The sequence below is a fragment of the Magallana gigas genome, chromosome 3 (assembly GCF_963853765.1).
Source record: "Magallana gigas chromosome 3, xbMagGiga1.1, whole genome shotgun sequence".
NCBI classification, from domain to species: Eukaryota; Metazoa; Mollusca; class Bivalvia; order Ostreida; family Ostreidae; genus Magallana; species Magallana gigas.
This window is the reverse complement of record NC_088855.1, coordinates 33,292,143-33,309,168: the sequence shown is the minus strand read 5'-3', so window position 1 is coordinate 33,309,168 and position 17,026 is coordinate 33,292,143. Positions and strand designations below refer to the sequence as shown.

Below are 17,026 nucleotides of genomic sequence, written 5' to 3'. Positions count from 1 at the left end.
TTCTAGTTTTATTGTTTACAATGATCAACAAAAATATGAGTGTCAGTCGATGATTTATAAGCAAGATACAAAGCTAACATTTTTTTTTTCAATAAGGCTCATAGCCTTTTTTTTTGGGGGGGGGGGGGATAGGTGGGTTTATAAAATGTGAGCAGATGTGTGAAACATTTTATCATTTTTATTATATAATAAAATCTTGAATTAGAAAATAAGAAAAATGAATAAACAGGTGGTTCAACCTTTTCAAAGGTTCTTGAACATTGAGTGACACCCCCCCCCCCCCCTTTTTAAAAATGTATTTATTTACATCGGGTTTGATATACCGGGAATTGAGAACAATCACAACAAGACTTCGTTGCTCATTCGTTTATTATATAGTATTTAAAGATTTTTAATGCTAGAACTATTGTTACAAGGCGTTTTTTGTTTATTTGAATAGAAATGGCAAATATTGGTGACTTAGAAGTGTTCAGACAGAAGTGGAGAGAAGAGCTAAACAAGAAACAAAATGTTGAAAGAGAAGATGGTGATGATGGTGGTGGAAGCAACATCCAAACAACCTCAAAAAACCAAAACGTGACAGTGTCACCAAACAGTGTCAACATAAAATTCAATGAAAATATCATTTCCTCAAGCTCTATGCCAGACAACTCCAACAACAAGCCAGAGGTTGCTTATTACCCATTTGACATTGTGTGCAATCTTTTGAAATTTGACAAAAAGAATCTGCAGGATCAGGAAGACTTGGATATAATTCCTGTTGTAAAAGGCAAACTAAAAAGACACAGAGAGCAGCAGCCTAAGAATAATACTGTCAAGAAAGTGAAACTCAAAGACATCTTCTCTGACAGAGTGAATCAGAGTGATGGATTTGCCAGAGAAAGGATTCTAGACAAATTTATTTCAGATTTGGTAAGATATTAGGTTTTTAATGTCTCATATAAAGTACTCAGTTGGTCTATAATCACATTTTTGTTGTGAACATGTGAAGATGCCCATATACTGTACTAAGGTTACTAAAGCTGCAGGTCTGTAGCTCCCACTCCCAGTATGAAAAAATTTGGATTGACGACCTGGGTTCTACAGTGCCTCCCAAAGTAAAAAACCTGCAATTTACAGCACACAAACAATTGCGAATCCAAATTTTTTCAGACCTGCAGCTACCTACATGTAATGTATATATATAATTGATGGCTTGTTTCTCCTACGCTGTACAGCATTATTTCTCTAATACTTTTATAAATACATACATACATTTATCAGTTTAATCAATGATAGCTATTGTTTCCCTTTTCTAGACATATTTTATCATTTACCTGAACTTAAACAGAATGTGGAGTGAGAATTAATGAGTTTTAATACTATCTTGGAGTAATTGCCACGTGGGAGTTACTAGCATTATGCAATTTTATATATTTTAGGATGAAATCAACGAAATTCCATTCTTTGACATCTCAGTCCCCAGAGAAGTTGCTGTGAAGATATTCCAGCATCTGAGTATGCTAGACCTATGCAGATGTGCTCAGGTATTTGAGATCTTTCTGATTCTTATTAATTAAAACTTATATGAATATGTACAGTGAAAGAGTTATTGTCAGTATATTACAAAATTGAAATTTATGGTTATATTAGGTCAGTAAAAGTTGGAAAAGCCTGGCTGAGGATGAACTTCTCTGGTGCAAGATTTGCCATGAACTAGGATGTGAGGAAGATACTCTTGCTGTTGAAAGGATTGACTGGAAAGAGATAGTCCGACAAAGCGTCAGTCACAAAAAGCTTGTACTGTCTAACTGGAAGGTAAACTGAAGATGTAGATCATTGAATTTGAAATTGATACTCGTACAGCCGTACCTATGGTACATTGATTTTTTGGTGGATGATAGTTGGATGATAATAAAACTGATTATTTTTCTTTTATTACAGGAGAGAAAAGGAGAAGTAAAACAACTGCAGCATATGCCTGGCGGGATTTTATGCTCTGTGCATTCTTTCAGCAACTTTGTTGCTGCAGGGTAAAAATAACCCCATTTTGGGGGAATATTTAAATGAAGGGAAACAAATTGAAAACTCAGCAACACAACATGAACTTCTTACATGGTCGTTTGGTATTTCCGACTGCGTTTTACAACAGAAATTTCTATGGCAAAGTCTTTGATCTTTTCAGCAACATGGAATAATCCTCAATGTGTCAAATTTATATAAAATCATTTACTTTTAACTATTTTAATAAAATAGGTATGTTTTATTGGTAAAAAGTTTAAACTTTTAGTAGCTTATAAATAATGAATTATAAATATATAATAAGAGTTTTAAATTTTTTTTGGTAAGTTTTAAGTCCTTTTGTAGAAAGCAGCCCTGTACTTTTTAAATTCTGATGTTGAAGTATTGAAAAACTACTTAACTAGTTTATAGAAATTCATAATTGTTATAGGTATACCAAAGGTGATGTTAAAGTTTGGGACATAGAGAATGAAGAAGAGTTTGTGCTTCAGCCTTCCAATACTTCACTCATCATCAATGAAGAAGCAGAAGAAGGCACTATCACTAATTATGTTACCATGGTTTCAACATCTTCGAAACAAGTTGCTGCTGCATTTGAACAAGGTTAATAAACTTTAGTACACTTTCACATTTCAAAATTTACATGAATGTTAATTAAAAATGCTATACAGAATATTGAAAGTAATGATACATGTAGTTACATGAAGTCTGAGTCAGGAATTCATTTTTTCTCAGACGGGTTTTCAGGAGTTAGTGCATGATCATGATATTGTGACAATTGAATTTTCAACCAGATATGACTATGGTTAAAAAAAAATAATTAAGTGAAAGAACTGAATTCTTTCTAGGAAATTTAGACATTTGGCAGTTACAGGGGAGTCAGACACTTCCATGTTACACGTTTGTTGATGGTCATTCAAACAAGATCTCTCACCTCCAGCTATCAGATCTATCGGACTCTGTGATTTCAACAGCTGGGCCATTTCTTCATGCACACCAGCAAAAATCTGGTTCATTCCAAACGCAACAAGTAGATGTCCAACAGTGGGTAAGAATAAAGTGTACCAGTAGTAAGAATAAAAGAATTATAACAGTAAAGGAGTTCTTCATTTAAAAAGTATGATTCACTAGATGTACCGGTAATGGGATAATGTAGAATTACACATGAAATGGATATTATTATTTGTAGTTTACTGTGGTACTTAGATTTATAAAAATACTGGCAGTAAGTTAGTCACAATAAATTTCAATCATTTATGCATTCAATACTTTATTTCATCTGGGATCAGCATACTGTAAAAATGGTTATTTAAGTGTGGGGAAAATTTACACTACTTATGCTTTAGAGTTAAAACCGCGTAAAATCTCCCCCATGCAAATTGTTATAAAAATGAAAACTTAGGAGTTGTAAATCATGCAACTGCGCATTTATTACCCACACATTTTGTTTGACTTGAAAAATCAGAACAAAATTATATAGATCTTAAGATTTTCTGATTTCGTAAAGTTTTTTGTAACATCTTAAATTTTTGTCCAAACAAATAAAATAAAGAAGATGTCTTGCATTTTACAGATCCAGCATATAGAGTTGTTTGAGCCAGTGATCTCCTCTCCAAAAGTGGCTGTATCTACCTGGTTTAAAGTCTGTCTGTATAATACAGAGAACCTAACTCAACAGTGTACAGAGATTCACAATATTCTAGACATGCACATCTCTGCCATTGATGTGTCAGAAGAAAGCAAAACATTGGCTGTTGCTCTGCAACACAAGGTTTGTGGTCCCTTTTTGCTTTAATTTCCACACAGTATTCTCATTATAATAAAATTTAACCAATAATGAACAAAACAAAAGAGTATCACATGTAGGTGTTCACAATCTTGTGCAATAATAAATGGGTGTGAGTGGATAATGTGGTGGGATAGGAAATTTCAGCTGTTAAATTGTTAAAATCTTTTATTTAAAACATATTGTGAAGAGTGAGCAAAATGATTTCTGTTACCTTTTAGGTCAAATTATATGATATACAGTCGAACAAGGAGCTACAAGATTTGTATGGCCACACAAGAGAAATTTCCTGCATGAATTTAAGATCTAGTCCCATCAATAACTTTGTGACTGGCAGTGTAGATAGAAGGTATGTGCTACAGACCAAATAATCATGAAAACTTTTTTAAAACTAAGAAAAAATGACTACAATTACAGATTTATTAGGGACATTTCCTTCCCTCAGAGTCTGTTGTGGGTACTGATTGATGTTGATGATTTTCAGGGTGCGAGTTTATGACACCAGGACCAGTAACCCAGTGGCCTCCTTCACCGGCCACATGTACCAGATCACCACTGTACAGATGGATGACTGGAAGGTCATCTCTGGAGGCTACGATGGATTCGTTTTTGTGTGGGACCTGCGCATGACTCGAAAACTATGGGAAATTCACAACAGGTACAAAAACATTTGTTGTTTTAAACTTTACATTCCACTGTCTCTTTAAATTTATGCAAAAAAAAATATGGAATTAAAGATGGAAAATATTAAAATATTTATGATCTTCTCATGTTGATTCATCTTTCAGACATCCAGTTAGACACTGCAGATTTTCAGAAGAAAAACTTGTTTTTGGAAATGTTCCTTGTACTAAATTTCCAGTTCTTGATGAGTTTGAAAACAGCACATACAGGAGGTAATCATTATTTATTTATCATCCATACATTTATTTATCCTCCATACCCAAAGTGCTGTAAGCGTATGTATCATATTTAATAAGCAAATGAGCTTATGTAGATCAGGCATGTCTATAATTTTTTGGCATTATTTATTTGTTAGGTTTCGAGGAGAAATACAGGTCTATGATTTCTCCAAGGACCAGCTGACTCAAGGAGTACCAGATATCTGCCTGTCCACTTTTGATGAACCCAGTGCTTCCAACTATAACATGGCCCTAGTGAATCCATACGACAAAATCTGAACATAATTTCGCTGTATACATCCAAGTCAGAAACAGTTATAAACACTGTTTCTTTGTTCACATAAATAATTCTCAGGGTTAGGATTTATAGAAAATCTTTTAAAGTTTTTATTAATACCAGTGTCTTTCATATTTTTTTTCATTCAAACTGTGATATACAAAAGAAAAATAAAATGTAATTTAACAGTAAAGAGATTTGTTTTTGTTTGATACAGCCTTTTATAATGTCAATGGTTCTGCAAGGGTTTTCCAGTCATTTAACTGATTCCAGAAAGAATAAGATAGATGCACATCCCTGAAATCACTGCTCCAGAAATTCTCTGGAAGATCATCCATAGGAACCAAGTCTGTTTTATCCAACAACTGAACTTTGCATTGAAAAAGTAGATCTGCCATTTCCTTGTCCTCATCATCCATTGGTCTGTGAAAGAGAATACTAAATATTTAAAATCTTAACAGAGGAGTAAGGATACAATGTTTCATAGTTTGTCTACATTCCAAAGAGGATTTGGCTACAAATATTTAGTCTTCCCAATCCCCTTCCCAGGAAACCCCCCCCCCCCCCCCCAAAAAAGAACTGGATCTAAAGAGGACTGTTCTGGAAGTCTGAACTGCATTTTAAGTAGAAAGATCACAATTTTCAAATAATGAACAATGGTACTTACTTGGAAGTCTCATTTCTGTGTTCAGGATGGTCTTTTGTCTCTTGTTTTTCCTGGACACTTCTTTGTTTTAGCACTGAGTAATAAAGGAATCAAAAGGTTAGGCTAGAAAATGTTCATCTGTCTTTAATATTGCGATAATCACATCTTTCATGTATGTATAGGATCAATTATACACATACCATTGATTTTTTCAATTGAGGTTTGTTGTTCACCATCTACATAACTTTTCAGTGAATGGCCATCATACTTTATCTACAAAACACAAGAATAAGACTATATTTACATTCACTAAACATTTAATAATAAATAATACCAGTATATAAGGAATTGTCTTGCTGATGTATTAAAGCCAAAGAGATTATGTAGGTACCACATATCATATTTTACTTAAATTATTTTTAATAAAAATGATGAATATTGACCAAAAGTGCTGGAAAAACAGTGTTGTTTGGCTGAACAAAACTGGATCAAGTCACATGTTCCAGTATTACATGGTTTAACTTGCCTCTCTGTAAGCTTGTGCCTTTTTTACCACCTCCCCTCCCTTTACCGCACTGAGCCATTTCATAGGTGTGTTAAAGACCTCTCCCCCTTTACCCTCAATATTGCCCATCATGGTCAAAGATGCTGTGAAAACTTTCCCCATGTACAGAGCTGCTAAAACATTTTCTGCTGGATACAGGACATGTAAATCTACGAGAGATTTCAAGGGAGGGAACTTCAGACCACCATACTTCTCATATTGTAATTGTTCACATCCAATATCCTTAAAATAAATAAAAATGTTTTTCCACTCTGAAAATATGATTTGATTGAAAAAATGTCACATAAAGCACATTGATTATTAAAATACACCAAATTGCCAGATTATTTACATATTCTTACCATATTTTCTGCAGCAGCCTTTGTACTACATTGCTCTGTGAGAGAAATGATTTTTACAGGAGTTCCTTGTTTTTTCCAACCATTAGATTCATTCCCTTGAGAAAATGATATTTGATCACCCCCTCTTTGTGATAAATATGACACTTGACCTTGCGATGTATCGGTACATGTATATGACCTTTGACCTTGCGATGTATCAGTACATGTATATGACCTTTGACCTAGTAATAGTTGCTGGGATTCAGCCTCTCTCTGACTAGCAATCCGCTCCTGTATCCTCCTTCCCAGTTCTTTACAGGACACAGGAAAGACATCACTGGAACACACTGTGCTCGGGGATATATTTTTCTCCTCTGCTGCTGATCTTGGAAGAGAAATAGGAGGGGATTTGAATGATGGTTTCACTGTCGACTGCACTGGAGGAGATTTCAGAGTCTTTTGTAGGAAGGAATTTGGATTAAAGAGAGGTGGTGATTTCATGATTTCTGATGGCCTCTTAAAGTTTTGAGATGATTGCGTTGTTGGTGCTTTTGTTTGAGGATTCTTTTTTGTAGCCGGTGGAGACAAAACAGGGGCAGGATTTCTTGATTGTGTTTGAACTTGTGCTAACACCTTTTCTGTATTGACTGTGTTTGAGTTTTGGGAATACACATAAATTATCGTTTGATTGCTTCTCGTATCTGATGCTGTAGTTTTGGGTTGATGGATTGCATGCGTTGGAATGTTTTCTGCTTGTTTAGATATGTTCATTGGTATTGCAAGCAGTCCTGTCCCAGAATGCAGTGTCTGCAAAAATAATGTTCAGAATGTTTTAAAAATGTGTCTTTTATATCAATAGATCAGTACTTCTGTTGTCAATCTCGAGGACCTACATGTATATATAGCTCACCTGTGTATTTCCAGTTCTTTGTACTCCAGCTACCACTGGTGTTGTCTGGGCTTGTTTCTGACCTTTAGAGAACTCATTCATTTTCTCCAAGCTCACTTGGCTTGGAATTTTCAATGCAGGTGCAAAGAGAGAATTATTTTGAGAGGCTGGCATCACTGATACAGGATTTTTATTCATCCACTCATTCACTTTGTTTTCAAATGCGTTTGATTTTTCACTAGGCTGATTTCTCTGAACTTGGCTCTGTGCTGTGTTGCCTGTACCTTGTTTCAGGCACCTAGTCAACTCGGCTTGTTTCATCAACAAATCTTTCAGGGCAGCCTGCCTCTGAGTCAGATCCTTCATCTGCTCCCGCAGTCTGTCTCTGGCTGCCGCCGTTTTCACTGAGTGTTTCACATCAAATGATATCCTCACTTTTTCATTGCTCATTCTTTCACTGATGTTCTTCAAAGACTGGTGGACAACAGCTAACTTTTTCTCAAAACACTCTGTAAATACGCGTATCAAAAGAATTGTTGATAAATCTCTCAATTTACATACCAATTATATACACATGTACTGTATTTCAGCACTAGTACTTTCACCTTTCTGATTTTTAGAAATGTCTCTATTTTTAATGTTCTTATCAATCTGGGCATGAATTTTTCTGATCTTTCCAAAGGCAGTTACCATTTCCTCTTTACTCTACAAAATATAATGTCATAGATATTCACCATAAAACTGGATGGTAGGCATTTTTTTCAAATCTGCAAGCAGCTAGCTTTAAAAAAATTAATCTAAATATGACAATTTTAGTAGAGTGATCGAGTTGCAACATTTCGATGTAAATTTAATAAAATAAAAAGAATCTCACCAGAGTGCTTTCCAGATCCTTGAGGTTACTGGATGCTGTTGACATCCCACTTGATGTTTGGGAGCTCATCATTATTTGTTTATCTGCATGATTGACATTTTATTGTAAGTACCAATACGTATATGTGACAATACAGAGGTGGGAAGAAACGATAGGCCTAAAGGCCTCAACAATCACCCGAGTGTATTATGTAATAAAACCCTGCTGAAGAAATTTAGCAACTATTAAATAGTACAGCAAAATAAACTATAGAGAAAAATATGTTGTAAAAACATAATTCGCAAGGTACGGACCCTGTAAGATAGAGGGGAAAACACCTTATATTGTAAATATTTCATTAATGAACATCTGGATAAAAAGGATAAAGTACGTTACTCAGGTACAAGTACATGTACTTATTTCTCTAATTAGATGGTACAACCAAAGAGCAAGCAAAGACTTTAACATAAACAATGCAGATAGAAAATCTAGTTACAATTATTTTTGGAAAAATAAAAACCTTTGGAAAGACAGTTTGTTTTCCCTAGCAACAACATATTCCTACCTACCAAAACTCTGAATGGAACTCTGGGAGTCTGGGAACAAAACTTGTGAACCGCCAATCTGAGAATTGTTGACATCTTGTGTCTCCATAAGCCTTTCTCCTGTCTGCTTTAGTATTCCCTTTTCTTTTTGTTTTTTCTTAGTTTGCTCTCTATATCTCAAAAAAAGAAGGATGTTGCATGTATCACAGTTTTCTCTCTTTGCATTTGAAATCCATGAGTAAATTTCAGATTAACCATAACATTTTCATCAGACATGTATTTTGTTTATTTAGTGCACACAAATAGCACTGAGAATCAAAGTTTGAATAATACCCTCTGTCTTCAGTTTGAGTGGTCTCTTGAGAACTGAGTCTTGTTGCATCTGAGTCTTGCGAGTCCACCTTAAAAAGATCATAGTTTTACTTTTAGCATGTAGCTGAAATTCATAACTTAAACTGGTAAAACCCCATATTGCAATTTTTTTTTTTTTGAATTGCTAATGCATGTAGTATGAAATATCAAACTAACACATATCAAATACAATGAAATTATTTTTAAAATCACTGAAAGTTCTTTGAATTTGAAAACAACCATATAAATGTATTGCTAATCCATGTTTACACTACAATACTAAGCTCAAATATAACCTCATTGGTGGTGTCTTTTGGTTGCTTTTCACAAACATCTGCATGAATTTCGTGAGTTTGAGTGAGGGTATAAGCCTTCTGTTTGTAATTTGTCAGGACAGACTGGGAGAAGTGGGATTCAATATCAGAGTCCATGTCATCTTCTGACTGCTTTTGCTTTTTTAAAGGCTGTTGAAATGGATGTAAAGAAGAAGTGATTAAAAGGCTAAATATAAGTCAATAAATCCAATTGCAGTACTGTGAAACATGGTCTTAGCAAAGCACCAGGGAGCATCGTCCAATTTGTTATAACTATAATTTTTTATATTTGTAGAAGTTTTCATTATATAGGAAGGGATGAAACTGCTTTTGCTGAAAGCATGGGTACATCATGAGTGTGTTCAATGTAACTATGTGTTTAATTGTCTGGGAAAGCAAGTAACAGAACTTTGGCTTTTAAATTAGAGCAACCATAGTCTTGATTTTATTAACAGTAAACATTTCTGCTGAAATAAAAAACATAAAAACTTCACATTTACTATAAATTTTTGTGATAGTGATTTATACTACCTGGTAATATATCTGCATGACCCTTTATACTTTAAGGCACAAATCAACTGATCACAGTGAGCAGAAATACACATACATGTGAATGACAACGTGATACCTACACTACAATATACAGGTTCCTCTATTACATTCTGAAATCTTGACCTTGTAATGGGAATAACTGGGGAGCTTGCATCTGCAAGAAAAAAATATTGGATAAATAAAATTCTACAAAAAACACTTTCCTCTTTTTTCAATGTACGTTATTAAAGAAATAAAATACTTTGACTTTTTCATTGAGATGTCAAATATAGATACCAGTACTAGACTACCGGTAGTATATACATGTTATAAATATTGCATTTATTTAAACTCTGACATTAATATAGTTCATTTTACATACTGTCACTGGCACAGATTGCATTCTGGAAGCTCCTACCATCTAATCCTTTTAAACTAGATTTAAAAAAAGAAGAAAAAAAAGAAGTTAGCCAAAGGGTTATCATGAAGATGAAAGTTTGCATATATACATCAATACTGATTTATAATTTTCAGAAAAGCCAATTAATGTACAATCAACAAATATCACTAATAGGAGTGCATTTATAGATTCCAAATGACTTATGGTGGTATAGGACACCTGTCGATATTAAAGTGGATTAAATTACATCGTCGGAACCCACGGGTTTTCTATCCGTTACACTGCTTTCAACTCAAAAGATGTGATGTGAGGGAAATGGAATTCCAAAATTAAAAGGGCATACATGTTTGCACCCAATTGTTAAAAAAGTGTTTATTTAATTTCCTTTTTGGAGGGACGAGTGACAATGTACTGTATAAGTCCGAAATGACAGGGGAAAAGAAATCCAAACATGAAAAATGTGTAATACCACCAAAATATCATAGAGAACTTCAGAAGGAACCAAAGCTACAGTTGTTTAATCAATTATTGTTTGTATCTCACATGTTAAATGATAAATCAGGAGAACTATTTCCACTGTGCATTGTTGTTCCACTGACCACAGACGTATTATCACTCCCTGAATCCATTCTACTATTCTATGTATGATTTTTCACTACTTCGTTTTTCCCGCCATATTTACTATGAAATAAAAAAATTCAAAACCCGCCAGGAGAAAGTGATATTCCGTAAAGATAATTTTTCATCCATTATTTTCATCAGAAACTTATCATATAATTACTTCTTATTTTGTATCTACAAAATATTAGCATTCTGTTTTATAATCGTATGATACATGTAACCTTTTAGCATCAGTGACATTTTTAACGGATGTATGTGAGACGCCGTATTTGGTTTTAGAATTTCACTTTCGGTTTCATAAATCCGGTTAAATTTTTCTTGTGTTTTGATCCGTAGCATGTGTTTTCCAATGATTTTGTGGCTTATCGAGTTTTTACCTTACCTGTGGGTGGTGACAGTCCCCGTTTATGGCTCATTTTGCGGAATTGACCTCATTTTACGAATTTCAATCCTCCTGTATATTTATATCATTGCAGGGGAAATCGTTCCCAAATCAATGGTAAGGAAAGCACAATCATGCAATTTCACATGTTCACATGTTTTAATGTTGACAAATGACAATCTAATAAACCTGTACCTGGTCATCATGCAGACTAATCTAAAATATTTAATTAATTCATGTAGATGTAATCGTTGCAGTTTTATAAACTGCAAGTGTTATAGTACATGTAGATGTACGTGGGATATATTTCCATTCAAAACCTATTGTCTGTTTCAGCCAGTACTGTTTCCTTCACTTTTTAACGATCTTAAAGGAAAATGCATCTGTCAATGAAGTACATTGTAAATTCATGTAAAAGAAAAAAAAATCAAGATTTCTTCAATAGCCTATAATGGATATCATTATCTTTTCGCCATATGGGAAATTCACAGGAACAAAAACTAGATATCTTTATTATTTATAATGGGAAAATCATTTTGTTGAAAGTGTCTATACTCTTTCCCAAGTTTTTCCTTCCACCACTTTTCACTTCATACTTCGATAATAGTGAATACCTTTGTGCTCAAACTATGTTCATCCACTAATATGAAAAATGTCCAGATTATCTGTTTTGAAACGCCCCCTCTGCCGCTTCAGGTTTCAATACACATCCCAAAATATTTTTTTCATTTATTTATTTTTCATTCTGGTGATCAAATATAGTTTTAATACTGTGGTAGAAAGGAAAATCAAATAATTTTGAATTATCTTTTCATTTTAAAATATTGTTATATTTGAATTCTTTTGCAATTGCTTTTATTTCCTTTCAGCATTCTTTGGTTCCATACCTTAGCTTCATGTTGTGGGCTCTTATTGTGTACTTTGTTCCCGTGAACCTAATTCCATGGCCCATGATCTGGTTGTACGACAAACTTCTCTGGGTTACAGGACCAGTATTAATGATTACAGAAATTATTCTGGCTGTGAATTTTCAAATGCGTTGCAGTCAAATGGCTATTGACAGGATTGAAGAAGATGATTCTCCTGGTTTTAAGGTAATTAAAAATAATGAAATTTACAGAAAAATTATGCCTTGTTTGTAAAATTTTATATTGAGATATTTTATCTCTTTTACTCTCTCTCTGTCTTTTACTTTGAAAGTGCATGCTTTGATATTAAATGTTGTGCCTGATATTTAATATTAATTCTCGTGTGTTTATTTTACGATTATAGCTTATCATCATATTATTTTCGTCTGGCTGTTATGCACTGATGGCTTCATTCCTGTATGAGATTTACTCCACTGGATCTACTACTCATTATTTGTAAGTGACTGAATATCATGCACATGTGAAACAGTTTTAGATTTAACTTGCATGCTTTTTCACAGGTTTTTCAAAATTTGATAAAGCAATGGAAAGATATAGATTATCTGAAGGACTGTGAAAGCATTATTGTTCATGATCTCTCTTGTTTTAGGTTACTTACCACTTACTAAATTCACAAAAAGTTGAATCCCACAATCTTGGTTATGAATTGATGTGATGCTCAGAAATTCATCTTTCTTGATAGAATGTTTACCCATAAAATATTCAGCTCAAAAGACACTTATAATATATTTGAATATACCCATTGAATAAAATGATTCCACAGTCATCATAGAACATAATAAATTTTTGAGCATATTAAATTTGATTTAGACTATTGAGGCTTATTGCATTGAAAGATTACATTTGTTACAGGTTGCTACTCTTGGTATTGGTGATGTGTGTGACGGTACACAACATGATGTGGATGTCGCAGGATGGAATCCTGTGTGACGCAGCATTTACCTGCCTGTGTACTGTGTCTATTCTGTACGCAATGAAAGAGGAGACAACTCTGATCAACTCACCTCTCAAAACACCCTCCACCTGGTTTCAGTTAGTTGAACTTTATTTTTTTTATCAAAGGTTTTGTTCAGTTTATCACCTGTTTAGTCCATATGTAAATGAATTCATCATATAATGTAAAACCAATTGAGAATGATAATTTCAAACAATTCGATTGTCTGAATTAATCTTCTATAAAGATTCTCTCCAGCTGTAATACTTGCATGCATCTTTTCTTCAAAGGTTAAAGAGAAAAACTGTTTATTTACCTTGCTGAGGTCTAGAGAATAGTTGAGAAGCAATTTTTGTTAAATACATTTTATTAGCTTTGTACATTGTATTTTATTTGATATGAAAACAATATGTGAATATGAATATGTATATTAATTGATAAATTCATTACGTAAATTTATATTTATGATTACTTCTTTATTTGTAGGTATGACCCAAAGATGTCCATGTTTTATTTGGGAACATTCATATTCAATAGCACTGTGGGTAGGTTCCCTCTGTTATAAAGATTTTTGGTCAATACTTTTGTACTTAATGTTATTTTTGAAAGTTTTGTAAATATTCTTTTTAATTTTCTGTAGACAGCGCAGGAATGGCTATTGGATTTCTTATGAAATTTTTGCGTCCATTTTTCCTGTTGACATTAGGTGTTCGACTCTACAGCATACTCTATATAATAGAAGCTTTACTGAAGAAAGATGTCTTGCAGGTTAGATGAATATAGATGCTCATTCATTTATTCAAAGTATTGAAAAGTTAATTTAAAAAAAAAATTTCATTAGAAAAAGAACAAAATTGATGAATAAATGGAATTATAGATTTTATTTTGCTAGAAATTAATTTTTACTTTGAAATTTTATCCATATTTTAACAGATTTCATATATCATACCAATTTAATTTTATTAGCATGATTTCTCAATGGATTCTGATGAATATCTAGAGGAACAAATCACACCATGGAAATCCCCCTTGACCATGAAATTGGCTGTTGTGTTCATGTTCACACAGATGACTAGCAACTTGTTCTATGAAAGTCAGGGGGTCACAATTCTGAACACGCCTCCGTTTAACTTAGTGAGGAACTTTTATCCAAAAGACATCATCTTTGGCCGAATAGTCCAGATGATTGGAGTGAATTGTTTTTACATTTGGAGGTTGTCCAATGATCGAATGGATTTGAATGACTGGTTCTCATAAGGCATTCATTAGATTATTTTAATTTCTTATATACTAATTACATGTACTTAATTTAATAAGGCATTTTGACCAATACCATTCCCCTCTTATACACTTTTGAAATCAAGTACCTGTATGAAAGTGTGAAAGAAAGCTATAATCTCAGATTGAGATACTTTTTGAATGATCTGTGCATATAAATTCATTTTTATATACCGGTACCATTATTATATGTTTGTAAAAAGCAATGATATCATTACAGATGTGCCATTACATGTTGTCTTTGTGCAGAGAGAGAGAGAGAGAGAGAGAGAAAGAGAGAGAGAGAGAGAGAGAGAGAGAGAGAGAGAGAGAGAGAGAGAGAGAGAGAGAGAGAGAGAGAGAGAGAGAGAGAGAGAGAGAGAGAGGTGGTTTAGTCAGCTTTTTCAGATTGTTTGAATATTAGCCAATATATTTGTTGTGTGTTTGTGTGGTTTTTTTTTTGGTTGTTGTTGATTTATTTTAATGTGAGAAAAACAATTAACTCCTGTTTATTTAAAAAAAAAACATTCTTAGAAAAGACTGATTTACTTATGTATTACAAGACAGCTGGTTTTCAGTATGATCTCAACAAATATTCATTTTCCATTTTTTTTTTAATCAAAAAGTACATTTAAAATTCATATTATTTGTCCATGGAGTTCAATCTCAAAGGTATTTAGTACTCAGTGTCAATTTATTTTGCTTTCATGGTTACCAAGAACTTGTATTCAGATTTCTTTCTTGCTTGATTGCTTTAAATGATTCTCTCCCTTGCAATGATAAAGAATGTGTTTTTTTGTACATTGGTTAAAAAAATCAAATACTGACTTTCTATTCCAAGACTTACAATTACATTATTCAAGTTCATGTTTTGGTTTTTTTTTTTTAAATTCATTACAGTAACCAAATTAATTATGCAACCTGACATACATGCAATTCTTTATTTGATTTATTTTAAGCAATTTAACAAACATGTATGTTGATGCATATGTTAAAGCTATTCACAAAATTTATTATATAAACTACATCAATTTTTTTCTTCTAGAGTTGACTGAATATGAGAAAATGAAGCTTTTGTAGTTTGTACTCAAGTTTTTGACTTTTTTTTATTGTTTAGTTAATAAAAGGGAAAAGAAATCTTCCTTACATTTTGTTGTTGTTTGTTCCCATTAATAGAATTTTTTTTTAGAATAATTTTCATAAAGCTGTTTTTTTTCATTACATCAACACCTCATTGAAGATACATGTAAAGAGGGTGCTGTATTAGGTGTAAGTGTTGATGTGATGCTCTATATAATACACACCCTCCCCCAACACTGACTTTAAGAAGTATATTGTTTCTAAGCAAAGAATTGTGTCTGGGCTTATATACGACTTCCTCTGCTGGTCATAATTATACGGTTATAATGTTAAATTACAAATTTTAGAAAGACGAGTAATGTATTGAAGTTCAGTCAACCCTCAATGGAAATAACAAAGAACTTTTAAGATATTCAAGGAAAAGGGATTAGAATACACACAAAAAAGCAGTATGGGGCATTAATGTATTGGAAATACAAGTGTATTTGGTTTTTTTTTTTAGATTAGCTTACATGCAAGATACTTGGCACATAAATGGGAATATATCCAATACCCCATGTTCCACCCATACATATTCATGATATTGGGATATACAATATGTTGTTGCTGCTACTTGAATAATTTTTTTTTTAAATTAATTTTATGATAAATTTGCAAACAAATTTCATTAGTACTTTCCACTGATTTTGACTTTAAATTGAAATAACTGGTAAGATGTTTAATTTTGATTTACTTTTTTACAGAAAGTAATTGTGCCCCAATGGGCACATTGAATTTGATGACATTGTTGTTTAATATTATTCTTTGATTTGATTTGAACATATTTTTATTAAATGTACAGATATACAGTTGTATAAAGAGATTGAAATAAATTTTAAAACCAAGACTGGGCTCAGTCCTTAATTCTTTATTTTTGTTTTAAACAGCCTTGGCAATTTTCATTATATTTTGATCCTCTTGGACAAAAAATGAGGCAGGGAAGAAACACCCTTGCACAGTGGTTGTGAAAATTAAAGTCAAATTCATTTTCTTTCATATAATAAATGCAGTTAATATCTGATAATTGTTTGGTATATTAACATGGATGGGGATGATAGCTAGCCAATTTATCATGTTTTTGCATTCCATAGATCCTTTCAAAGGTATATTGACGCATGTTTATTGGGAGTTTCTATCATCATATTTCTTTAATGGTAAAGATTTCTTTGGATATGCACAGCTGATTCATGTTAAAGTGGGTTAAATTTTATCTTTAGCCATTCATTGTGTTAAGCTAATCCTTGAACTTAATGGATACTGAGGGAGTATATGGATTATTAATTTTTATAACCAACCTTTTGTTAAGGTGTATACAATATGTCGAAATATTGACTATATTATTTACATATTTAATGCTAGAGTGAAAAGTCTTCAAAAACATAAGAGTTCAAATATCTGAATCAA

General features: G+C 32.9%; 3 protein-coding genes across 5 annotated transcripts; 2 read left to right on the top strand and 1 right to left on the bottom strand.

Moving 5' to 3' along the window:
- Positions 1 to 311: 311 nt before the first annotated feature.
- LOC105318953 (F-box/WD repeat-containing protein 8) lies at positions 312 to 5,336 on the top strand. Its single transcript, XM_011416285.4, has 11 exons — positions 312 to 912; positions 1,422 to 1,526; positions 1,633 to 1,797; positions 1,924 to 2,012; positions 2,432 to 2,604; positions 2,850 to 3,049; positions 3,575 to 3,772; positions 4,009 to 4,136; positions 4,272 to 4,445; positions 4,576 to 4,683; positions 4,827 to 5,336. The coding sequence occupies exons 1-11, from the start codon at positions 442 to 444 to the stop codon at positions 4,966 to 4,968; spliced, it is 1,953 nt and encodes a 650-aa protein (XP_011414587.3). The 5' UTR covers positions 312 to 441; the 3' UTR covers positions 4,969 to 5,336.
- Positions 5,188 to 11,078, bottom strand: LOC105318954 (serine-rich adhesin for platelets). Of its 3 annotated transcripts, XM_066079364.1 has the most exons (15): positions 10,924 to 11,078; positions 10,363 to 10,415; positions 10,082 to 10,155; positions 9,432 to 9,599; positions 9,118 to 9,185; positions 8,809 to 8,960; positions 8,261 to 8,343; positions 7,992 to 8,091; positions 7,408 to 7,895; positions 6,704 to 7,304; positions 6,519 to 6,667; positions 6,139 to 6,399; positions 5,813 to 5,885; positions 5,634 to 5,706; positions 5,188 to 5,389 (listed from the first exon to the last, which is right to left on the bottom strand). In XM_066079364.1, the coding sequence occupies exons 1-15, from the start codon at positions 11,007 to 11,009 to the stop codon at positions 5,188 to 5,190; spliced, it is 2,631 nt and encodes an 876-aa protein (XP_065935436.1). In that variant the 5' UTR covers positions 11,010 to 11,078. The 3 variants fall into 3 exon arrangements, with proteins under 3 accessions (XP_065935436.1, XP_034337485.2, XP_019919163.3); XM_034481594.2 differs by having other exon boundaries at positions 6,519 to 7,304; XM_020063604.3 differs by having other exon boundaries at positions 6,519 to 7,304; positions 8,809 to 8,954.
- A 204-nt stretch (positions 11,079 to 11,282) lies between these two features.
- On the top strand, positions 11,283 to 15,117 carry LOC105318955 (uncharacterized). Its single transcript, XM_011416288.4, has 7 exons — positions 11,283 to 11,500; positions 12,253 to 12,477; positions 12,656 to 12,747; positions 13,165 to 13,344; positions 13,733 to 13,791; positions 13,887 to 14,014; positions 14,213 to 15,117. Exons 1-7 carry the CDS (start codon positions 11,339 to 11,341, stop codon positions 14,501 to 14,503), a joined length of 1,137 nt encoding a protein of 378 aa, XP_011414590.1. The 5' UTR covers positions 11,283 to 11,338; the 3' UTR covers positions 14,504 to 15,117.
- Positions 15,118 to 17,026: the final 1,909 nt, after the last annotated feature.

Bases quoted from the DNA above. Each gene is read 5' to 3' on its own strand.
- LOC105318953 (XM_011416285.4), top strand. From the start codon at position 442: ATGGCAAATATTGGTGACTTAGAAGTGTTCAGACAGAAGTGGAGAGAA. The intron at 2,013-2,431 runs GTAAAAATAACC...TAATTGTTATAG, and splicing joins AGCAACTTTGTTGCTGCAGG to GTATACCAAAGGTGATGTTA. The intron at 4,684-4,826 runs GTAATCATTATT...TTTATTTGTTAG, and splicing joins GAAAACAGCACATACAGGAG to GTTTCGAGGAGAAATACAGG.
- LOC105318955 (XM_011416288.4), top strand. From the start codon at position 11,339: ATGTGTTTTCCAATGATTTTGTGGCTTATCGAGTTTTTACCTTACCTG. The intron at 12,478-12,655 runs GTAATTAAAAAT...TTACGATTATAG, and splicing joins ATGATTCTCCTGGTTTTAAG to CTTATCATCATATTATTTTC. The intron at 12,748-13,164 runs GTAAGTGACTGA...CATTTGTTACAG, and splicing joins GGATCTACTACTCATTATTT to GTTGCTACTCTTGGTATTGG.
- LOC105318954 (XM_034481594.2), bottom strand. From the start codon at position 11,009: ATGGATTCAGGGAGTGATAATACGTCTGTGGTCAGTGGAACAACAATG. The intron at 9,600-10,081 runs GTAGGTATCACG...CCATTTCAACAG, and splicing joins AGGAACCTGTATATTGTAGT to CCTTTAAAAAAGCAAAAGCA. The intron at 5,390-5,633 runs GTAAGTACCATT...TCTCTTTCACAG, and splicing joins CACAGAAATGAGACTTCCAA to ACCAATGGATGATGAGGACA.